The 16,839-nt window shown below is 41.1% G+C and overlaps 1 protein-coding gene across 3 annotated transcripts in view; it reads left to right on the forward strand.

Annotated features, from left to right (window-relative positions):
• The window catches only part of CHST9 (carbohydrate sulfotransferase 9), a 284,501-nt gene that overhangs the window by 245,237 nt on the left and 22,425 nt on the right, over nt 1-16,839 (forward strand). For all 3 annotated transcript variants that reach the window (XM_069569317.1, XM_069569318.1, XM_069569319.1), the window contains one exon: nt 12,316-12,353. In XM_069569317.1, coding sequence (XP_069425418.1) covers nt 12,316-12,353 — 38 coding nt within the window. The remainder of the gene's footprint in view (nt 1-12,315; nt 12,354-16,839) is intronic.

Genomic DNA, 16,839 nt, shown 5'->3' on the forward strand with positions numbered 1-16,839 from the left:
CCCACTGCCCTGCTGCCCAGCCCCCAGCAGAAGGAAGTCCATTCTAGTCACACAGAGTACCTCACTTTCACCCACATTATGGCCCGGTGGCTCAGCAGTAAAGAATCTGCCTGCAGTGCAGGAGACACGGGTTCGATCCCTGGGTTGGGAAGATCCTCTGGAGGAGGGCATGGCAACCCACTCCAGTAGTCTTGCCTGGAGAATCCCACGGACAAAGGGGCCTGGCGGACTACAGTCCAAAGGGTCACAAAGAGTTAGTTAGACACAACTGAAACGACTTAGCATGCCATCTCCTTACCAGTGTCTCCCATCCTCAAGTGACAGCATTGTTAGATTCATCTTCTTCAAACAGTTTTGATCACTCTCTGGCTCAAAAATCTTTTAGGGCTCTCTTACCAAATAAAGGTCAAAATTTCTCCTGAAGTTTTTAGGGCCCTCCTTGATATTGACCCATCACACACATTTTGCCTTGCTTCTGACTACTTGCTAATATAGAGACTTCACTAAAGTCAAAAAGCCCTATTCACTACCCCTGTACACACCCCATACATTTCCTGGTTCTGTGCTTTTGCTTGTGATTTTCCTTTCAGGTGAAAAACCTTTCCTCCAATGTATTTTTATTAATAGAACTACCCGGATCAAATGCTGTCTCCTCTATGAAACCTCCTCAGGTTCCTCCACGAAACATGACCTCTTTTCTTTTTTCTTTTTGACTTTAATAACTGATCCTTTGATTTTTTTTAATTGGAAAATAATTGCTTTACAGTGTTGTGTTAGGTTCTGTTATTCAACCGTGTGAATCAGCCATAAGTACACATATATCCCCTCCCTCTTGAGCTGTCTTCTGTTTGTGCCAATTCTATGGAAATTTTCCATCTCCCTCATTCTTTTTAAGGTCAAAGAATTTGAGTAACTGTAGACAAATTTAGAGACCATCAATACTTGGAACACTGTGACTATCGTTCTGAAGAAAAAGCAAGGACTTCAGGATTGGAGTTATTTACTAAATGCCATACAGCTTGAGGGGCTTCCCTTGTGGCTCAGCTGGTAAAGAATCCGCCCGCAATGCAGGAGACGTGGGTTCAATCCTTGGGTTGGGAATATCCCCTGGAGAAGGGAAAGTCTACCCACTTCAGTATTCTGGCCTGGAGAATTCCATGGACTATACAGTCCATGGCGTCACAAAGAGTCAGACACGACTGAGTGACTTTCATTTTCACGATACAGCTTAATAGTGGCAAAACCAAGACTAGAAAAGTCTGAAAGTGAATCCATTGCCATTACTACTATATCAAGAGTTAAATACCTTTTGATCTGACTACCTGTACAATTTACTAATAAATCCTTTACAGCTCCATGATTACATGTTGTCATTTTGTGGGGTGATCATCTTGCTTTCTCCACTTTTCTTCTATACTTCTGGAACACCAAGCATCATTTCCATAATAGATGCTCATTAAAATATTGCTGTAAGATTAGATGACTGAGTTTTGCTTGAGGATATTCGGAAAATCCTTTAGCCTGAAGACTGTGGCTGTTGAGAGCCCATCCTTTCTTTTCTCTACTTAACCAATATTTTTTGAATGGTTCAAGTTACCTATTTATGCTCGTAAAATTTGAAAATTTAATTGAATACCCCAAATATGTTTATAGACAAGGAAAAGAAGTCAGCCTGAATGCATCTATCTCTTGGGATGAATAAAATTCCCATTGACTCTAAATTGCAAATTCAGACTCAAATTGTTTAACTCTTATTGAACCAACACTCAAGCACTTTATAAACTGAGCTAAGAAATAATTGGCAGATTTTATTTTTCAGCTCATAACCATAAAATGTATTAAGGGACTTTTCTGCCTGTCTTTTGCACAGGTGTGTGTATATATATACACGTACCTGTACACTCACATGATGCAACCCTCACATACACACACACATTCCACTTGTACCGCAGTGACCTTGAAAAATGGATACTGCAGCTCCAGAGGGCAGGTCTCTAACAAGGGTGAAGAATTAAGTCATTCATTATGATGACAATGATAATTGCTATTACCGGTGTCATTAGTCTTTAAAGTCCAGATTGGGTGTTTTCCAGGTTTGGTGTCTTTTCTGCAGTAGAATACACAATGAATGCCAATTTTAAAAATATCAAGGAATGAAGGTAGTAGCTACAAAGTGAAAGTTGCTCAGTCGTGTCTGACTCTTTGCCACCCTATGGACCATACAGTCCATGGAATTCTCCAGGCCAGAATACTAGAGTGGGTAGCCGTTCCCTTCTCCATGGGATCTTCCCCACCCAGGGATCAAACCCAGGTCTCCCACATTGCACACAGATTCTTACCAGCTGAGCCATCAGGGAAGCCCAGTAGCTACAAATGACACTTAAAGATTTCTCTTTCTAGGTTGCTCTTAGCGAGAGATAAAAAGCAATTGATAGCACTCTTTGGGACAAAGTGGTGAGATAACATCTCTCATTAGCCATCTGTCACAGAAATGGACTGACTTCAAACTTACATCAAACTCATTTTCTAGGCAAAGAAACTGAGGCTTGACAGTGAGTGAAGCATCCGCCCAGAGAGGGGATTGTGAGTTCCCATAACTCACTTTGCCCCTGGGTTCCCATATCCCTCATCCTTTTTCTCCTCAGGGTTGCGGGGCAGTGTTCCTTCCCTTTGCACTCAGTTGGTTGGAGGTAGGCACCATAGGTTTGATTGATACACCAATTTGCATCTCAAGGCATTGCTCGATAAATACAGTGCCATGCAAGGCTACTCTCTCACAAGCCAATTTCCCCCTCTGGGCTGACTTTAGAAGCTCATTGATGTCACTTCCTTCCTCAGTCAGCAAGTGAATTTTCTTTAATTCTCAAGACCAGCTGTCCATGCTGTCAACAGAAAGTTATTAAAATTCCTTTAAAGTGAATAAAAATAGCCTAAAAGCAAATGTACTTGGAAACAGGAAAGAATCAGTATGCAAAGTCCACAAACCTCTGAGCAAAATAATGTTGATCCAACCAGAGATTTCAAACATTGTATATTCAAGATGCTAGAAAAAATAATTAAAAGATGCTAAACCACATACTTCTTAATCTTTTATTAGCAAAGGCTTATGCAGTTACAATTTATCCCCTGAATTCCATTCCTCTCTCTCAAATACGATTTGAATAAACTGGAGAATGACTTTGGTTTTCCTTATGTGGGATTCCCTCCTTTTCTCTTGTCTCGGTCAGGGAACATTTACATCTCCACCAGGCTAAGACTATCTGTGAGCAAGAGAAAAAATTATCATGAGTTGCAATCATAACCACTACAGTCACAAAATAATGATGTAATTATATATTTTAATTTATTAGAGTTTTAATAGCTCAAGGGAGGAGATCACTTTTCTCATATTTAAATAGCTGTATCTCACAGAAATGGTCTATCTGGCTCTAGTCCCCATGATCCTCAGTTGACTTTCTGACCTTAGTAACTGGAACCTTACTCTGTTGCCTTCTGAATCAGCCCTTGCTTTATCCCTCAGTCCCCAGTGTGGCTCCTGCCTTGTTGCCTGAGTTGTTCATGACGTGGAACTAAGTCCCTCCGAAACATGGATATGTTCCCTGCCATTTACGTCCCCTACCATCACCTGCCTCTTCCATATTTGCATAGAAGCCCTGAATCCTGGACTCACTGTGAACTTTTGCTTGGGAAACATATCCAGCCTATCTGTCTTGACATCCCAAGACACAGCCCAGGTTTGTGACTTAGGTTCCTGCCTATACTCGTGGCCCTTGGGTCAAATCTGCCCTGGGGTTGCCACCCTCCTCAAAGCCCCTGATTCCACAATGCAATTAAAGAGAAGCCTGAGTCTTCTGGGTAACTATGCTGAGAAACCTTATTTTGGTAAATAGCAGCTTAGTGAAAGAGAATGGTGGAAATTTGGGTAAATTCAAACTAAAGGGACAATTAAAATATTGTTGGCCTTCAGGAAAAGTATAAAACCTGGTGTTATAAGTTATCTAGAATTAACTCTTGGTCCTTCACTTCATTTCCCACAATCTTGAACACGTATGGCTTCCCTGGTAGCTGAGCTGACAAAGAATCCTCCTGCAATGCAGGAGACCTGGGTTCAATCCCTGGGTTGGGAACATCCTGTGGAGAAGGGAACGGCTACTCACTCCACTATTCTAGCCTGGAGAATTCCATGGATTACAGTCCATGGGGTCCCAAAGAGTCGGACACGACTGAGCAACTTTCACTTTTACGTTCAGTTCAGTTCAGTTCAGTTCAGTTGCTCAGTCATGTCCGACTCTTTGCGACCCCATGAATTGCAGCACGCCAGGCCTCCCTGTCCGTCACCAACTTCCGGAGTTCACTCAGATTCACCTCCATCGAGTCAGTGATGCCATCCAGCCATCTCATCCTCAGTCGTCCCCTTCTCCTCCTGCCATCAATCCCTCCCAGCATCAGAGTCTTTTCCAAAGAGTCAACGCTATGCATGAGGTGACCAAAGTACTGGAGTTTCAGCTTTAGCATCATTCCTTCCAAAGAAATCCCAGGGCTGATCTCCTTCAGAATGGAGTCCTCTCCAACACCACAGTTCAAAAGCATTAATTCTTCTGCACTCAGCCTTCTTCACAGTCCAACTCTCACATCCATACATGACTACTGGAAAAACCATAGCCTTGACTAGACAGACCTTAGTCAGCAATGTCTCTGCTTTTGAATATGCTATGTAGGTTGGTCATAACTTTTCTTCCAAGGAGTAAGCATCTTTTAATTTCATGGCTGCAGTCACCATCTGCAGTGATTTTGGAGCCCCAAAAAATAAAGTCTGACACTGTTTCCACTGTTTCCCTATCTATTTCCCATGAAGTGATGGGACCAGATGCCATGATCTTCGTTTTCTGAATGTTGAGCTTTAAGCCAACTTTTTCACTCTCCTCTTTCACTTTCATCAAGAAGCTTTTTAGTCCCTCTTCACTTTCTGCCATAAGGGTGGTGTCATCTGCATATCTGAGGTTATTGAGATTGCTCCCGGCAATCTTGATTCCAGCTTGTGCTTCTTCCAGCCCAGCGTTTCTCATGATATACTCTGCATAGAAGTTACATAAGCAGGGTGACCATATACAGCCTTGTATACTGTATACTGTATACTCTTTTTCCTATTTGGAACCAGTCTGTTGTTCCATGTCCAGTTCTAACTGTTGCTTCCTGACCTGCATACAGATTTCTCAAGAGGCAGGTCAGGTGGTCTGGTATTCCCATCTCTTGAAGAATTTTCCACAGTTTATTGTGATCCACACAGTCAAAGGCTTTGGCAGAGTCAATAAAGCAGAAATAGATCTTTTTCTGGAACTCTTGCTTTTTCAATGATCCAGTGGATGTTGGCAATTTGATCTCTGGTTCCCCTGCCTTTTCTAAAACCAGCTTGAACATTAGGAGGTTCACGGTTCACGTATTGTTGAAGCCCGGCTTGGAGAATTTTGAGCATTACTTTACTAGCATGTGAGATGAGTGCAATTGTGCGGTAGTTTGAGCATTCTTTGGCATTGCCTTTCTTTGGGATTGGAATGAAAACTGACCTTTTTTTATGTTAGGGATTCAAAACTAAGCTTCTATGTACTCAGTCACTCAGGTGTATCTGGCTCTTTGTGGTCCTATGGACTGTGGCCCACCAGGCTCCTCTGTCCGTGGGATTCTCCAGACAAGAATACTGGAGTAGGGAGCCATGCCCTCCTCCAGGGGATCTTCCTGACACAGGGATGCAACCCTCATTTCTTGGGGCTTCTGCATTGGCAGGCAGATTCTTTACCACTAGAGCCACCTGGGAAGCCCCAAGGCTACTATAAATGTTATATTAAAAAGGAGGGGAAAGGAAGATTAGACATAATCACTATTACTAGGATACTTTAAAATCCTTGGAAAATCAACTGGGAACTAAGACAGAAATGGTGGCTATCACAAAACCAAGTGTTTGGTATGGGCTAGAATTTATTAGTAGTCAACTTCAGGCATTCATATGGTTCACCTAATGAGTTTTACCCCTGAATCTTTCCTTTCACTAGAGAGAAAGAGCCAGGAACAGCTGCCCTTAAAATGTGAGAACTGATACAAATCAGCCCTGACTGAAAATACTGTCAATCATTCTGTGAATTTGCATTGAATACCTCAAATGTGCCAGCACTGGGCCCTTGATACAGCAGTAAATACAATGTATCAACTAGACGCCCCAAAATATTAATCTAAAAAATAAATAAAATACAGGAAGAAAATAGATCTTTTTAAAAGGTACAGACTCATTTTTAGGCAGTGTTGAATTTATAGACACTTCATAAAACACTGGGGCTTCTCAGGTGGCGCTAGTGGCAAAGAACTCCCCTGCCAGTGCAGGAGGCATAAGAGACTTGGGTTCCATTCCTGGATTGAGAATACCCCCTGGAGGAGGGCATGGCGACCCACTGAGGTATTCTTGCCTGGAGAATCCCCTGGTGGCCTATAGTCCACGGGGGTCACAAAGAGTTGGACACTACTGAAGCGACTTAGCATGCATGTACATAAAAGAATTTTAATAAATAACAAAATTATAAGCAATTGTCATGGTATTTTAAAGGGACCCACATTCTTTCAATGTTAGTAACCACTGCTTTAAAATGTAGAAAATCAAACCTTTTTCAAGTGCTCTTAAACTTGTAATAAAACCAGCCCCTCATAAAAATCATTATTACTTTTTCTTGCTCTATTTTTAAACATGGTTTCTTGATAAGAGATCTTGTCTTGTTAATAAAATGTTATTACCAGAATTTGCGTAGTATAGTCTCAGATCAGAAAATAGCAAGACAAAAAAAAATAAACCAAGATAGGCAGGGCCCCTGACCACAGGCTGCTTACAGTATAGAAGGAGATGTGCAAAGAAGCAATGCACATACAAATGACAAAATGATTGCAAGTTATGATAAATGCTGGGAAAGAAATGGGCTGATATCAAGAATCATCAGAGGAGATGCGCCAACCAGAGAAGAGCCCCTAAGATCTTTTTTTTAATTGGAGTATAATTGCTTTACAATCTTGTGTTAGTTTCTGCTATGAATGAAATTAATCAGCCCTATATAATACATACAGCCCATATATCCCCTCGCTCTTGAGCCTCCCTTCCACCACCCCTCAATCTCACCCATCTAGGTCAGCACAGAGCACTGAGCTGAGCTCCCTTGGGCTATATAGCAGCTTCCCACTAGCTATCTGTTTTATTCAGGGTAGTGTATATATGTCAAACGTAATCTCACAATTCATCCCACTCTCGCCCTTGCCCCCCCATATCTATTCCCTACATCTGTGTCTCCATTCTTGCCCTGGAACTAGGTTCATCTGCACTATTCTTTCTAGATCCCACATACATGGGTTAATATATGATACTTGTTTTTTCTCTTTCTAACTTACTTCATTCACTCTGTGTGACAGTCGTTAGGTCCATCCACATCTCTACAAATGACTTAATTTTGTTTCTTTGTGTGGCTGAGTAATATCCATTGTATACCTGTACCACGACTTCTTTATCCATTCATCTGTTGATGGTCACCTAGGCTGCTTCCATGTCGTGTCTACTGTAAATCATGCTGCAGTGAACATTGGAGTGCATGTGTCTTTTTGAGCTGTGCTTTCCTCAGGGTTTATGCCCAGGAGTGGGGTCACTGGGTCACATGGTAGCTCTATTTTTAGTTTTTTAAGGAACCTCCATACTGTCCCCCATTTTGGCTGAATCAATTTACATTCCCAACAACAGTGCAAGAGAGTTCCTTTTTTCCATACCCTCTCCAGCATTTATTGTTTGTAGATTTTTTTTCAGTGATGGCCATTTGACTAGAAAGTGAGGTCGCTCAGTCCAACTCTTTGCGACCCTGTGGACTGTAGCCCACCAGACTGCTCTGTCCATGGGGTTCTCCAGGCAAGAATACTGGAGTGGGTTGCCATTTCCATCTGCAGGGGATCTTCCCGACCCAGGGATCAAACCCAGGTCTCCAACATTGCAGGCAGACGCTTTAACCTCTGAGCCACCAGGGAAGCCCATTTGACTAGTATGAGGTGTTAATATTAAACTAAAACCTGAACGTTTGAAAGAGCCTGTCAGATCAGCAGTGCCATTAGATTAGAAATAAAGCACACAATAGATGTAATGTGCTTGAATCATTTCCTCTCCCTTTCTACCCTCCAGTCACTTTGGTCTTCTGTGAATTTCTGGTCCTTTTGACCTCTGGTTTTTGCACTTACTGTTGTCTCTCCAATTTGGCTGGGCTGACTTTCAGATTTTCTAAATGTCTCATGATTCACCCAGATACACCCTCTCCTTGCCTCTGAGATTTTATTCTTTCAGTCCCACTCCCTGGAATGTCTTTCTCTTATCCTTTGTGTGCAAAAATCATACTTATTTAATCCTCACAAATCTGCTGAGGGGTAAACACTAGTAACTCTTCGTTATACATGACCAGACAGGACCCAAACATTGAATGCTGCTTCTGCTGCTTTTAAGTCGTTTCAGTCATGTCCAACTCTGTGCGACCCCATAGACGGCAGCCCACCAGGCTCCCCTGTCCCTGGGATTCTGCAGGCAAGAACACTGGAGTGGATTGCCATTTCCTTCTCCAAGGCATGAAAGTGAAAAGTGAAAGTGAAGTCGCTCAGTCGTGTCTGACTCTTAGCAACCCCATGGACTACAGCCTACCAGGCTCCTCCGTCCATGGAATTTTACAGGCATAAAAGGCCCTAAATCTAATAAATGACAGAGCTGTAAATTAGATGTCAGGTTACCATCTACTCCATTTTCTAGAGTCCAGGGGACACTGTGATTAGTTTATGATTATTTGATTGTTTGGCCTCTTGCTTTTCACTGGAATTCCTTCAGATTTCAGTTTGTTCCTAAGGAAATGAAACTAAGATTTCCTGGTGCTGCTGCCACCCCTGACGCCACCTCTGGCCTGTTCTCCAGGCAGCAACCACCCCTGAGAGGTCCTCTGAAAATGCACAGCTGACCAAGGCATTCCAGTGGGCCTACTCACACCCTGGGCTACACTCCCTTCATAACTGACTTCCCACTACTTTGGGGCAGGTTCATCAATCTCCCCAAAATGGTCCACATGAGCTTTCTTGCTAAATGTTTCTTGCCTGTCTGTCCAGCCTCATCTCGCACCACCCCACCTTCCTCTTATTTCACTTTGGCCATGCTGGCTTCCTTTCCCTGCTTTAGACCCAAAATGCTCTCTCGTTCCTGACTGTTCTTCCTTCTCTTCTTGTCCACCTTGGTGATCTAATTCAAAAGGCAAGTCCCCCCTGCCACCCCCAACAAAAAGCACTCTTCTTTATGCATCCTTCTTATACACTCTACATATTATCTGGCAAAAGACATCTAAATGCCAAAACCTATCAAGAGTGTCCAATTGGGCAGTACCATTAAAAATGAAGAAAATTGGTAACTATTATCTAGAAACTCCAAAATTGGCCCTGATATTTTGTGACAGTGGCGGGATTGAATAGCCTACTTTTTTTTTTTAATTGTTTTTTCATTTTCTCGATTGCTCCCTTTGCTGTGCAGAAGCCTTCCAGTTGCCTTCCTATACATCACCAACAAACTACCTGAAAATGAAATTAAGAAAACAATCCCATTTACAATAGGATGAAAATCAAATTACTTGAGAAAAAAACTTAAGGAGGTGACTCATACATTGAAAATTATGAAACACAGGTGAAAGAAATTAAAGCACACACAAATAAATGGAAAGACATTTCATATTTATGATTTGAAAGAATTAATTTTGTTTAGATGTTTATACTATCCAAAGTTATCTACATATTCATGTAATCCCTATCAAATTCTCAATGATATTTTTTACAGAAGAAAAAATTCTGGAATTCTGTAGAACCACAAAAGACTGAATAGCCAAAACCATTCTGAGCAAGAAGAACAAAGGTGGAAGCCTCATACTTCCAGATTTCAAAATATATTATAGTACTACAGTAATCAAAACAGTGTGGCACTGGCATAAAAACAGATATATCGACAGATGGAATGGAACAGAGTCCAGAAATAAATCCATACGTATATGGTCAACGGCTTTTTGGCAAAGCTGCCGAGAATACACAGTGAGGAAACGATGCTATTAATAGTCTCTTCAACAATGGAGAAAACGGGACATTCACATGCCAAACCATGAAATTTGATCCTCTTCTTACCCCATGCAAAAAAATTATTAATAATTCAAGAAGGATTAAAGACTTAATTATAAAAGCTAAAAGTAGAGGGAAAGATAGGCAAAAACCTCTATCAGTTTGGGTGATGACGTCTTGAACATGACACCAAAAGCACAGGCAACGAAAGCACCAAACTGAGAACACGTCTATGCAGCAAAGCAAACAACCCGCAAAATGAGAAGGCGGTTAAACTGTCATAAGGGAGAGCCCGCTTTCAACAGGGCCATTCCATTTTCTGGGCTCCTCCTTCATCTAGTGTATCCTGTATATCATCTGACCTGACACTGAGTGAGCGCTTAGTAAAATTTCCTGATATGCTTATTACTGGTTGCTCAATTTACCAGTAAATGCCATGAAGCCTGGCTTGCTACAGTCCATGGGGTTGCAAAAAGTCAGACATGACTGAACAGCAAAGTTGACCAGTAAATACCGTGTATATTCATTACGTCTTTTTTTGAAAACAGTTTGACAGTTTCCTCAACAACTAAACAGGCAACTACCACACAACCCAGAAATTGCACAAGACTTAGTTCACATAACCTGTCCACAAGAGTTGATAGCAGCTTTATTCACAATTGCTAGAAACGAGCCAGATGTCCTTCATCTGGTGAATGACTAAACAGACTTTGGTGCATCCTTACTCAGCAATAAAAAGGTAATGGAGGGAGGTCCAAGGGAAAGGGGATGTGTGTATACATACAGCTGATTCCCTTCGTTGTAAAGCAGAAACTGACATAGCATTGTAAAGCGATTATACTCCAATTAAAAAATGAAATACTGGGGAAAAAAAGAATGCACAGGAATGCACATAGCAACCTGGATGACTCTACAGAGAACAATGCTGAGTGAGAAAATCCTATCCCAAAAGGTTTGAAAATGCATGTTTCCATTTATACAGCGTTCTTGACAGCAATGGAGAACAGATTAGTGATTGCCAGGAGTTAAGAAGAGGGCAGGGGTGGGAGGGCAATGGATGTGATTATGAAAGAGCAACATGATGTAATGGAAAGGTTCTGTATCTCAACTATGTCAGTGTAGGCATCCTGGTTCAGATATTACCATACTATGTAGATCATCCAAATGTAACCCGTGGGGAAACCTGGGTAAAGGGTACAGGGGAACTGTCTGTATTCTTTTTTACAGATGCATGTCACTACACAATCATCATAATTAAAATTTTAAAAGGACACATTTAACAAAGTGTAGGTATCTCACCAAGATATTCACAAGCGCGTAATAACTGCTGGGCCCAAATGTCTTTACTCTCTTTCCTGGTGGTTTGTTGGTTATTGATTATTCCTAAGGATTTTTTTTCTTGTATTTAAGACACATGATATTGATCATTCTTAGGGTATTTTTGCAGTATTTGAGGTTTATTATTCTAGAATCCTCATTATTTATACCCCTCTGTTGCTTTTTTTCATGTGTTACATTACTCTGATATGTTTCTGTCCTAAGATACCACTTATAGAATTGTTGGTTTATATTTGGTCTCTGGCAGTACCAAAACCTAAGAAGGTCTTTATCATTTTCATAAGTCAGTAAAAAGTAGCACTTCTGCCATCTGTCACTTTAAATCTCTTCTGGTGCTCAAGATTCCCTGAGTTCAGTGTTAATATTATGCTTGAGCAGGTTGTCATTGTTTGGAGACCTTCAAATGGCTGTGGTTCAGTTTTTTCTTTAGTTCTTTCATCTCTTTACCATTTCTCTTCCAGAGTTTAATACATCCTCTGGTGTGTATTTCCACTCTGTTTTCTGTTATCTTTGCCTAATGTGGTTAATTTTGGTTTTGACTTTTTTTTTTCATTCCAATATTGGAGTGATCATAACTGTTTCTCAGTTCAGTTCAGTTCAGTCGCTCAGTCGTGTCCAACTCTTTGCGACCCCGTGAATTGCAGCACGCAAGGCCTCCCTGTCCATCACCAACTCCTGGAGTTCACTCAGACTCATATCCATCAAGTCGGTGATGCCATCCAGCCATCTCATCCTCTGTAAATCCTTGCTCAGGGAGTCCACAGCTGCTGTTTGGAATTTTGAGTGAGAACAGAGCAAGACCATTACTAATGTTGACTTTCTTTTTGCTTTCTTTTTCAGTGACTAGAGAAAAAATCCAGGAACATATCACCAACCAGGTATTTCCTCACTTCTCATACACCAGGATGTAGAATTTTGCTTCAGATGTTACTAATTAATTAAGCATTTGTAAATATTCTTAAAAGGAGGCATTGCTAGTTATTGGGTATGAGCGATACACATCTTACTGGTTCTGAGAACAAATAAATTGATCATACATGGGTGATCATGCACTTTGCTGTCTCCCCCACCTCATTCCTCCCCTCCACACCATCTTTCCCAAGGATGGGCTCTGCCAGCTCTGATGTGAGCAGCCCTCAGAGCAGGTCATGACCTCTGCATTGATTCTATCATGGCTGCAAAGAGATACTTTTATCAACTTCTCCCTTAACTAAGCTGACTGTCCTCTGTGATTTTCCTAAATTCTAATTCATCCAGTCATTCCCTCCCCAACAGTTAAGAACTAAAGCTTTAGCCATGGAAACGTACAAGTTGGTTTTCTATCTGGTCCCTGATTTCTACCCACACGTAGCCAGTGTCTTCCTGCCTGCCTCACTGTTTTCTTATCCAGTCTTTTTTTTTGATTAATTTTTTTATATTTACCAGGAGATGTACAACAGCTTAAGGGGTTTAAGACATGCAGCCACAGATCCAAACCAAGTTTGGCCGGGCTTGCCCCCCCGCCAACCCTCTTTCCATGGGCCAGTCTGGCTGAGTGTTCCCAGTGCTGCCGCTAGACACAGGGGATGCTGACACACATCTCCAAGACACAAATCATTCATAGACACACATCTCCAAGTCTTGCTGTTGTTGTTCTCCTCTGGCATAAATTACACCTCATCCTTGTCAAGGGGAAGAATGGTTCATCTACATTTATACCAGTCGAGGGTACATTTTTCAATGTCTCCTCCTAACGGACTTCAAAATAAATTCCAGTTCTGGTTCCCATTGTCATTCCAACCAAATTAAGTTCTAGCTCTACCTAATCTGTGCCAGAGGCCCTGTAATTCGCCAGGCTTTAAAAATTGTCCTTTCATGTGACTGACCTCCTATATTGCAAATTCAGTAGGCAAAATTCAATGCTTATCAGGTACCATTTTGCTTTTGAATAGAACTGTAAATACTGACTCAGTCGCAGCCATCATAAAAACTTGAAAATGCCATCCCAATGTAATGTTAAAGTCAGTTAGTCATTTCAAATATTTATTCACCTATTAAGCTTAGTCTCTTTAGCATCATATTTCAGTTGTTTGTCTATACTCAGGTGGCTTGGTGAGGTGGTTGAACAACAGTTAACCAGTAAAGTTCATTGTTATCATTTTGTTTATTTAAGTCACAGAGGGAACATTTTTCCTAATAAAGAGAACTGTTTTCTTTATTAACAAGGTAAAACAGTTGGTCAAGAAATATATTAAGACTACTTCTCAGGGGTAGATTTTCATTTCCTGTATTTTCTTTCTTTTGTACCCTTGGCTAAACTAATAGAGTGTGCAGACACTAGAATAGAACACCAAATATTTACTCATAATCTTAAACATGGATTTGGTGCCAGATAAAAGCATCATGTCTCCCAGTTCCAGTAAAAGAGTGAAATTCTTTAGTCTTCAGAGGTAAGGGTCTTGAGTGTATTAGTTATGTAGTCATTTTCAGGACAGATAGTTGTATAGTTCAATCAGTGTCTGCCAGCTGGTATTTCTGATGCTACAATGGAATTTCTGTTCTTTCTTCTTGCACATAGGGAGGTGCTCCCCACTCTCAAGAATACACCAGGAGTGCTCTGTGACGATATGGAGGGGTGGAGTCAGAGGTGGGAAGGTGGCTCATGAGAGAGGGTTGTATGTGTACTTATGGCTGATTCACGTTGTTGTATGGCAGAAACCAACATAACATTGTAAAGCAATTATCCTCCAATTAAAAGTAATTTTTTAAAAAAAAGAACAAGATAACAAAAAAGAATGCACTGGGAATATAATTCTAAAAGGCATCTCAAAAAGTGAAAGTCGCTCAGTCGTGTCCAACTCTTTGCGACCCCGTGGGCTATACAGTCCATGGAATTCTCCAGGCCAGAATACTGGAGTGGGTAGCCTTTGCCTTCTCCAGGGGATCTTCCCAGCCCAGCAAGGGGTCTCCTGCATTGCAGGCAGATTCTTTACCAACTGAGCTATCAAGGAAGGCCTTATACCTCTTATATCTCTAATTTATCTTATACCTCTTATAAAAAACCATCTTATACCTTTAATTTATGTAAAGTCTGGCAAAGAGCCACAAAATGAAATCACTTCTTTTTTAATTATTTTTAAATTGAGGTATAATTGACCTATAACATTATATTAGTTAGGTTTATTAGTTGGGCTTCCCTGGTAGCTCAGCTGTTAAAGAATCTGCCTGCAACGCAGGAGACCCCGCCTGGCTCCATTCCTGGATCAGGAAGAGCCGCTGGAGAAGGGATAGTGTACTTAGTCCAGTATTCTTGGGCTAAAATGAAGTCACTTCCTTTTTAATTATTTTTAAATTGAGGCATAATTGACGTATAACATTATATTAGTTACATATATTAGTTATAATTAGTATATTAACAATATACTGATTACATACATTAGTCTGTATAGTATATACAAAACATAATGATTCCGTATTTGTTTATTCTCTGCAGTGATCTACATAGTAAATCTAGTTCCCATCTGTCACCATCCAAAGTTACAAAACATTTTTCTTGTGATGACTTTTAAGATTTACGCTCTTCAGTTCAGTCGCTCAGTTGTGTCCGACTCTTTGCAACCCCACGGACTGCAGCACGCCAGGCCTCCCTGTCCATCACCAACTCCCAGAGTTTACTCTCTTAGCAACTTTCAAACACACAATATGATAGGATTGACTATAATCACTGTGCTGTCCATTACAGCCCCAAGACTTATTTGCTTTATAACTGGAAGTTTGTCCTTCTTCATCCACACTCCCCTTCTTCTAGCCGAAGAATTTAACCCTTGTAAAACAAGTCTATATACTCACTTTGGCTAATCAATACAGAGTTCTTTATCAGAAAGGAATGTAAAATGGAACACTGGTGTACATTAATCTTGCCCCCAAATCCTTCCCCACTAGGTACTATAGATTGTGTAATTAAATTGAAATTGAAAATCAAGTCCTGTTGTTGGTTTTGCTTTTTTTTTCCCCCCATTAAGCAATCTCCAAGCTGCACACCAACGTGAGAAATCAGGACTGGAGCAGAGGGAAAGTTCTAGCCTGCTGGCTAATATCCAGCATGCATTTTTAGCCCATGGCTATTTTACCACACCTGAGCTCAGAGAACAAACAACTATTTGAGTTCTCTGGAGGGAACACTGGATTCTTTCCTGTGTAATTCACTGGGGAAATTAGTATGCTTTTTTCAAGTAACTTGTTAACGCTGCTTGTTTACGGGAAGAGGACAAAAATGAGCAGTGAACCGCTTGGCAGAATGAGATGAATGCATGACCCATTTTTTTTTTCAGCTGTCCCTTTGGCAGTTCAATACTGCCATGATTTCCTCTCTGAAAAATGCGCCTTGTAGAGATGAAATCTAGATTTCCCCATAATTTTGACTATGGTAGATTAAAGATAATACCTTAAATATTACCCAGAATACCTTCCAAATCAAAGTAGCAAATGGTCAGTACCAGAATGGGAATACATAAAACCTTTTGACTTGAGATTTAAAAATCGCCTTCTTATTTAGTAGGCAGTTGAAACCTTTAGTAAATAGAATACTTTCCACTTGTGCCTTTTGCATAGTAGATCATTAGAACCTTTGGCAAATTAATACTTTGTTTTTATATTTTGCTTTGTTCCTCAGTCATGTCCGAGTCTTTTCGACCCCATGGACTGTAGCCTCCCAGGCGCCTCTATCCATGGAATTCTCCCAGCAAGAATACTGGAGTGGGTTGCCATTCCCTTCTCCCAGGGATCACACCCAACCCAGGAATCAAAGCTGGGTCTCCTGTGTTGCAGGCAGATCCTCACTTCTATTGAAGTATAGTTGATTTACAATGTTGTGTTAGTTTCTGCTGTACAACAAAGTGAATCAGCTATAGGTATACATATATCTCCTCTCTTTTAGACTTTTTTTTTCCCATATAGGTCATTATAGAGTATTGAGTCGAGTTCCCTGTGCTACGACAGGTCCTATTAGTTATCTGATTTATACATAGTAGAGTGTATGTGGCAATCCCAATCTCCTAACTTATCCCTTCCCTCCCCTTACCCGCCTGACAACCATAAGTTTGTTGTCTGCACCTGAGACTCTGTTTCTGGTTTTGTAAATAAGTTCTTTTGTACCGTTTTTTTAGATTCCACATATAAGTAATATTATACAGTGTTTGTCTTCCTCTGTTTGACTTGCTTCCCTCAGTATGACAGTATCTAGCCTGTGCCCTTTGAAACCAGAGAAACAGGAAGGCTGGTTTGGTTTCCAGGTAGCCGCCCCACCCCCAAACCCCCAGAAGCGGGAGGATGTGTAGGCAGACAGCGATCCTCCCATAATGGTACTTCCGCCCTCGCCTCTGCTTG

Source organism: Ovis canadensis, chromosome 23 (genome assembly GCF_042477335.2).
Source record: "Ovis canadensis isolate MfBH-ARS-UI-01 breed Bighorn chromosome 23, ARS-UI_OviCan_v2, whole genome shotgun sequence".
In the NCBI taxonomy this organism is placed as follows: domain Eukaryota; kingdom Metazoa; phylum Chordata; class Mammalia; order Artiodactyla; family Bovidae; genus Ovis; species Ovis canadensis.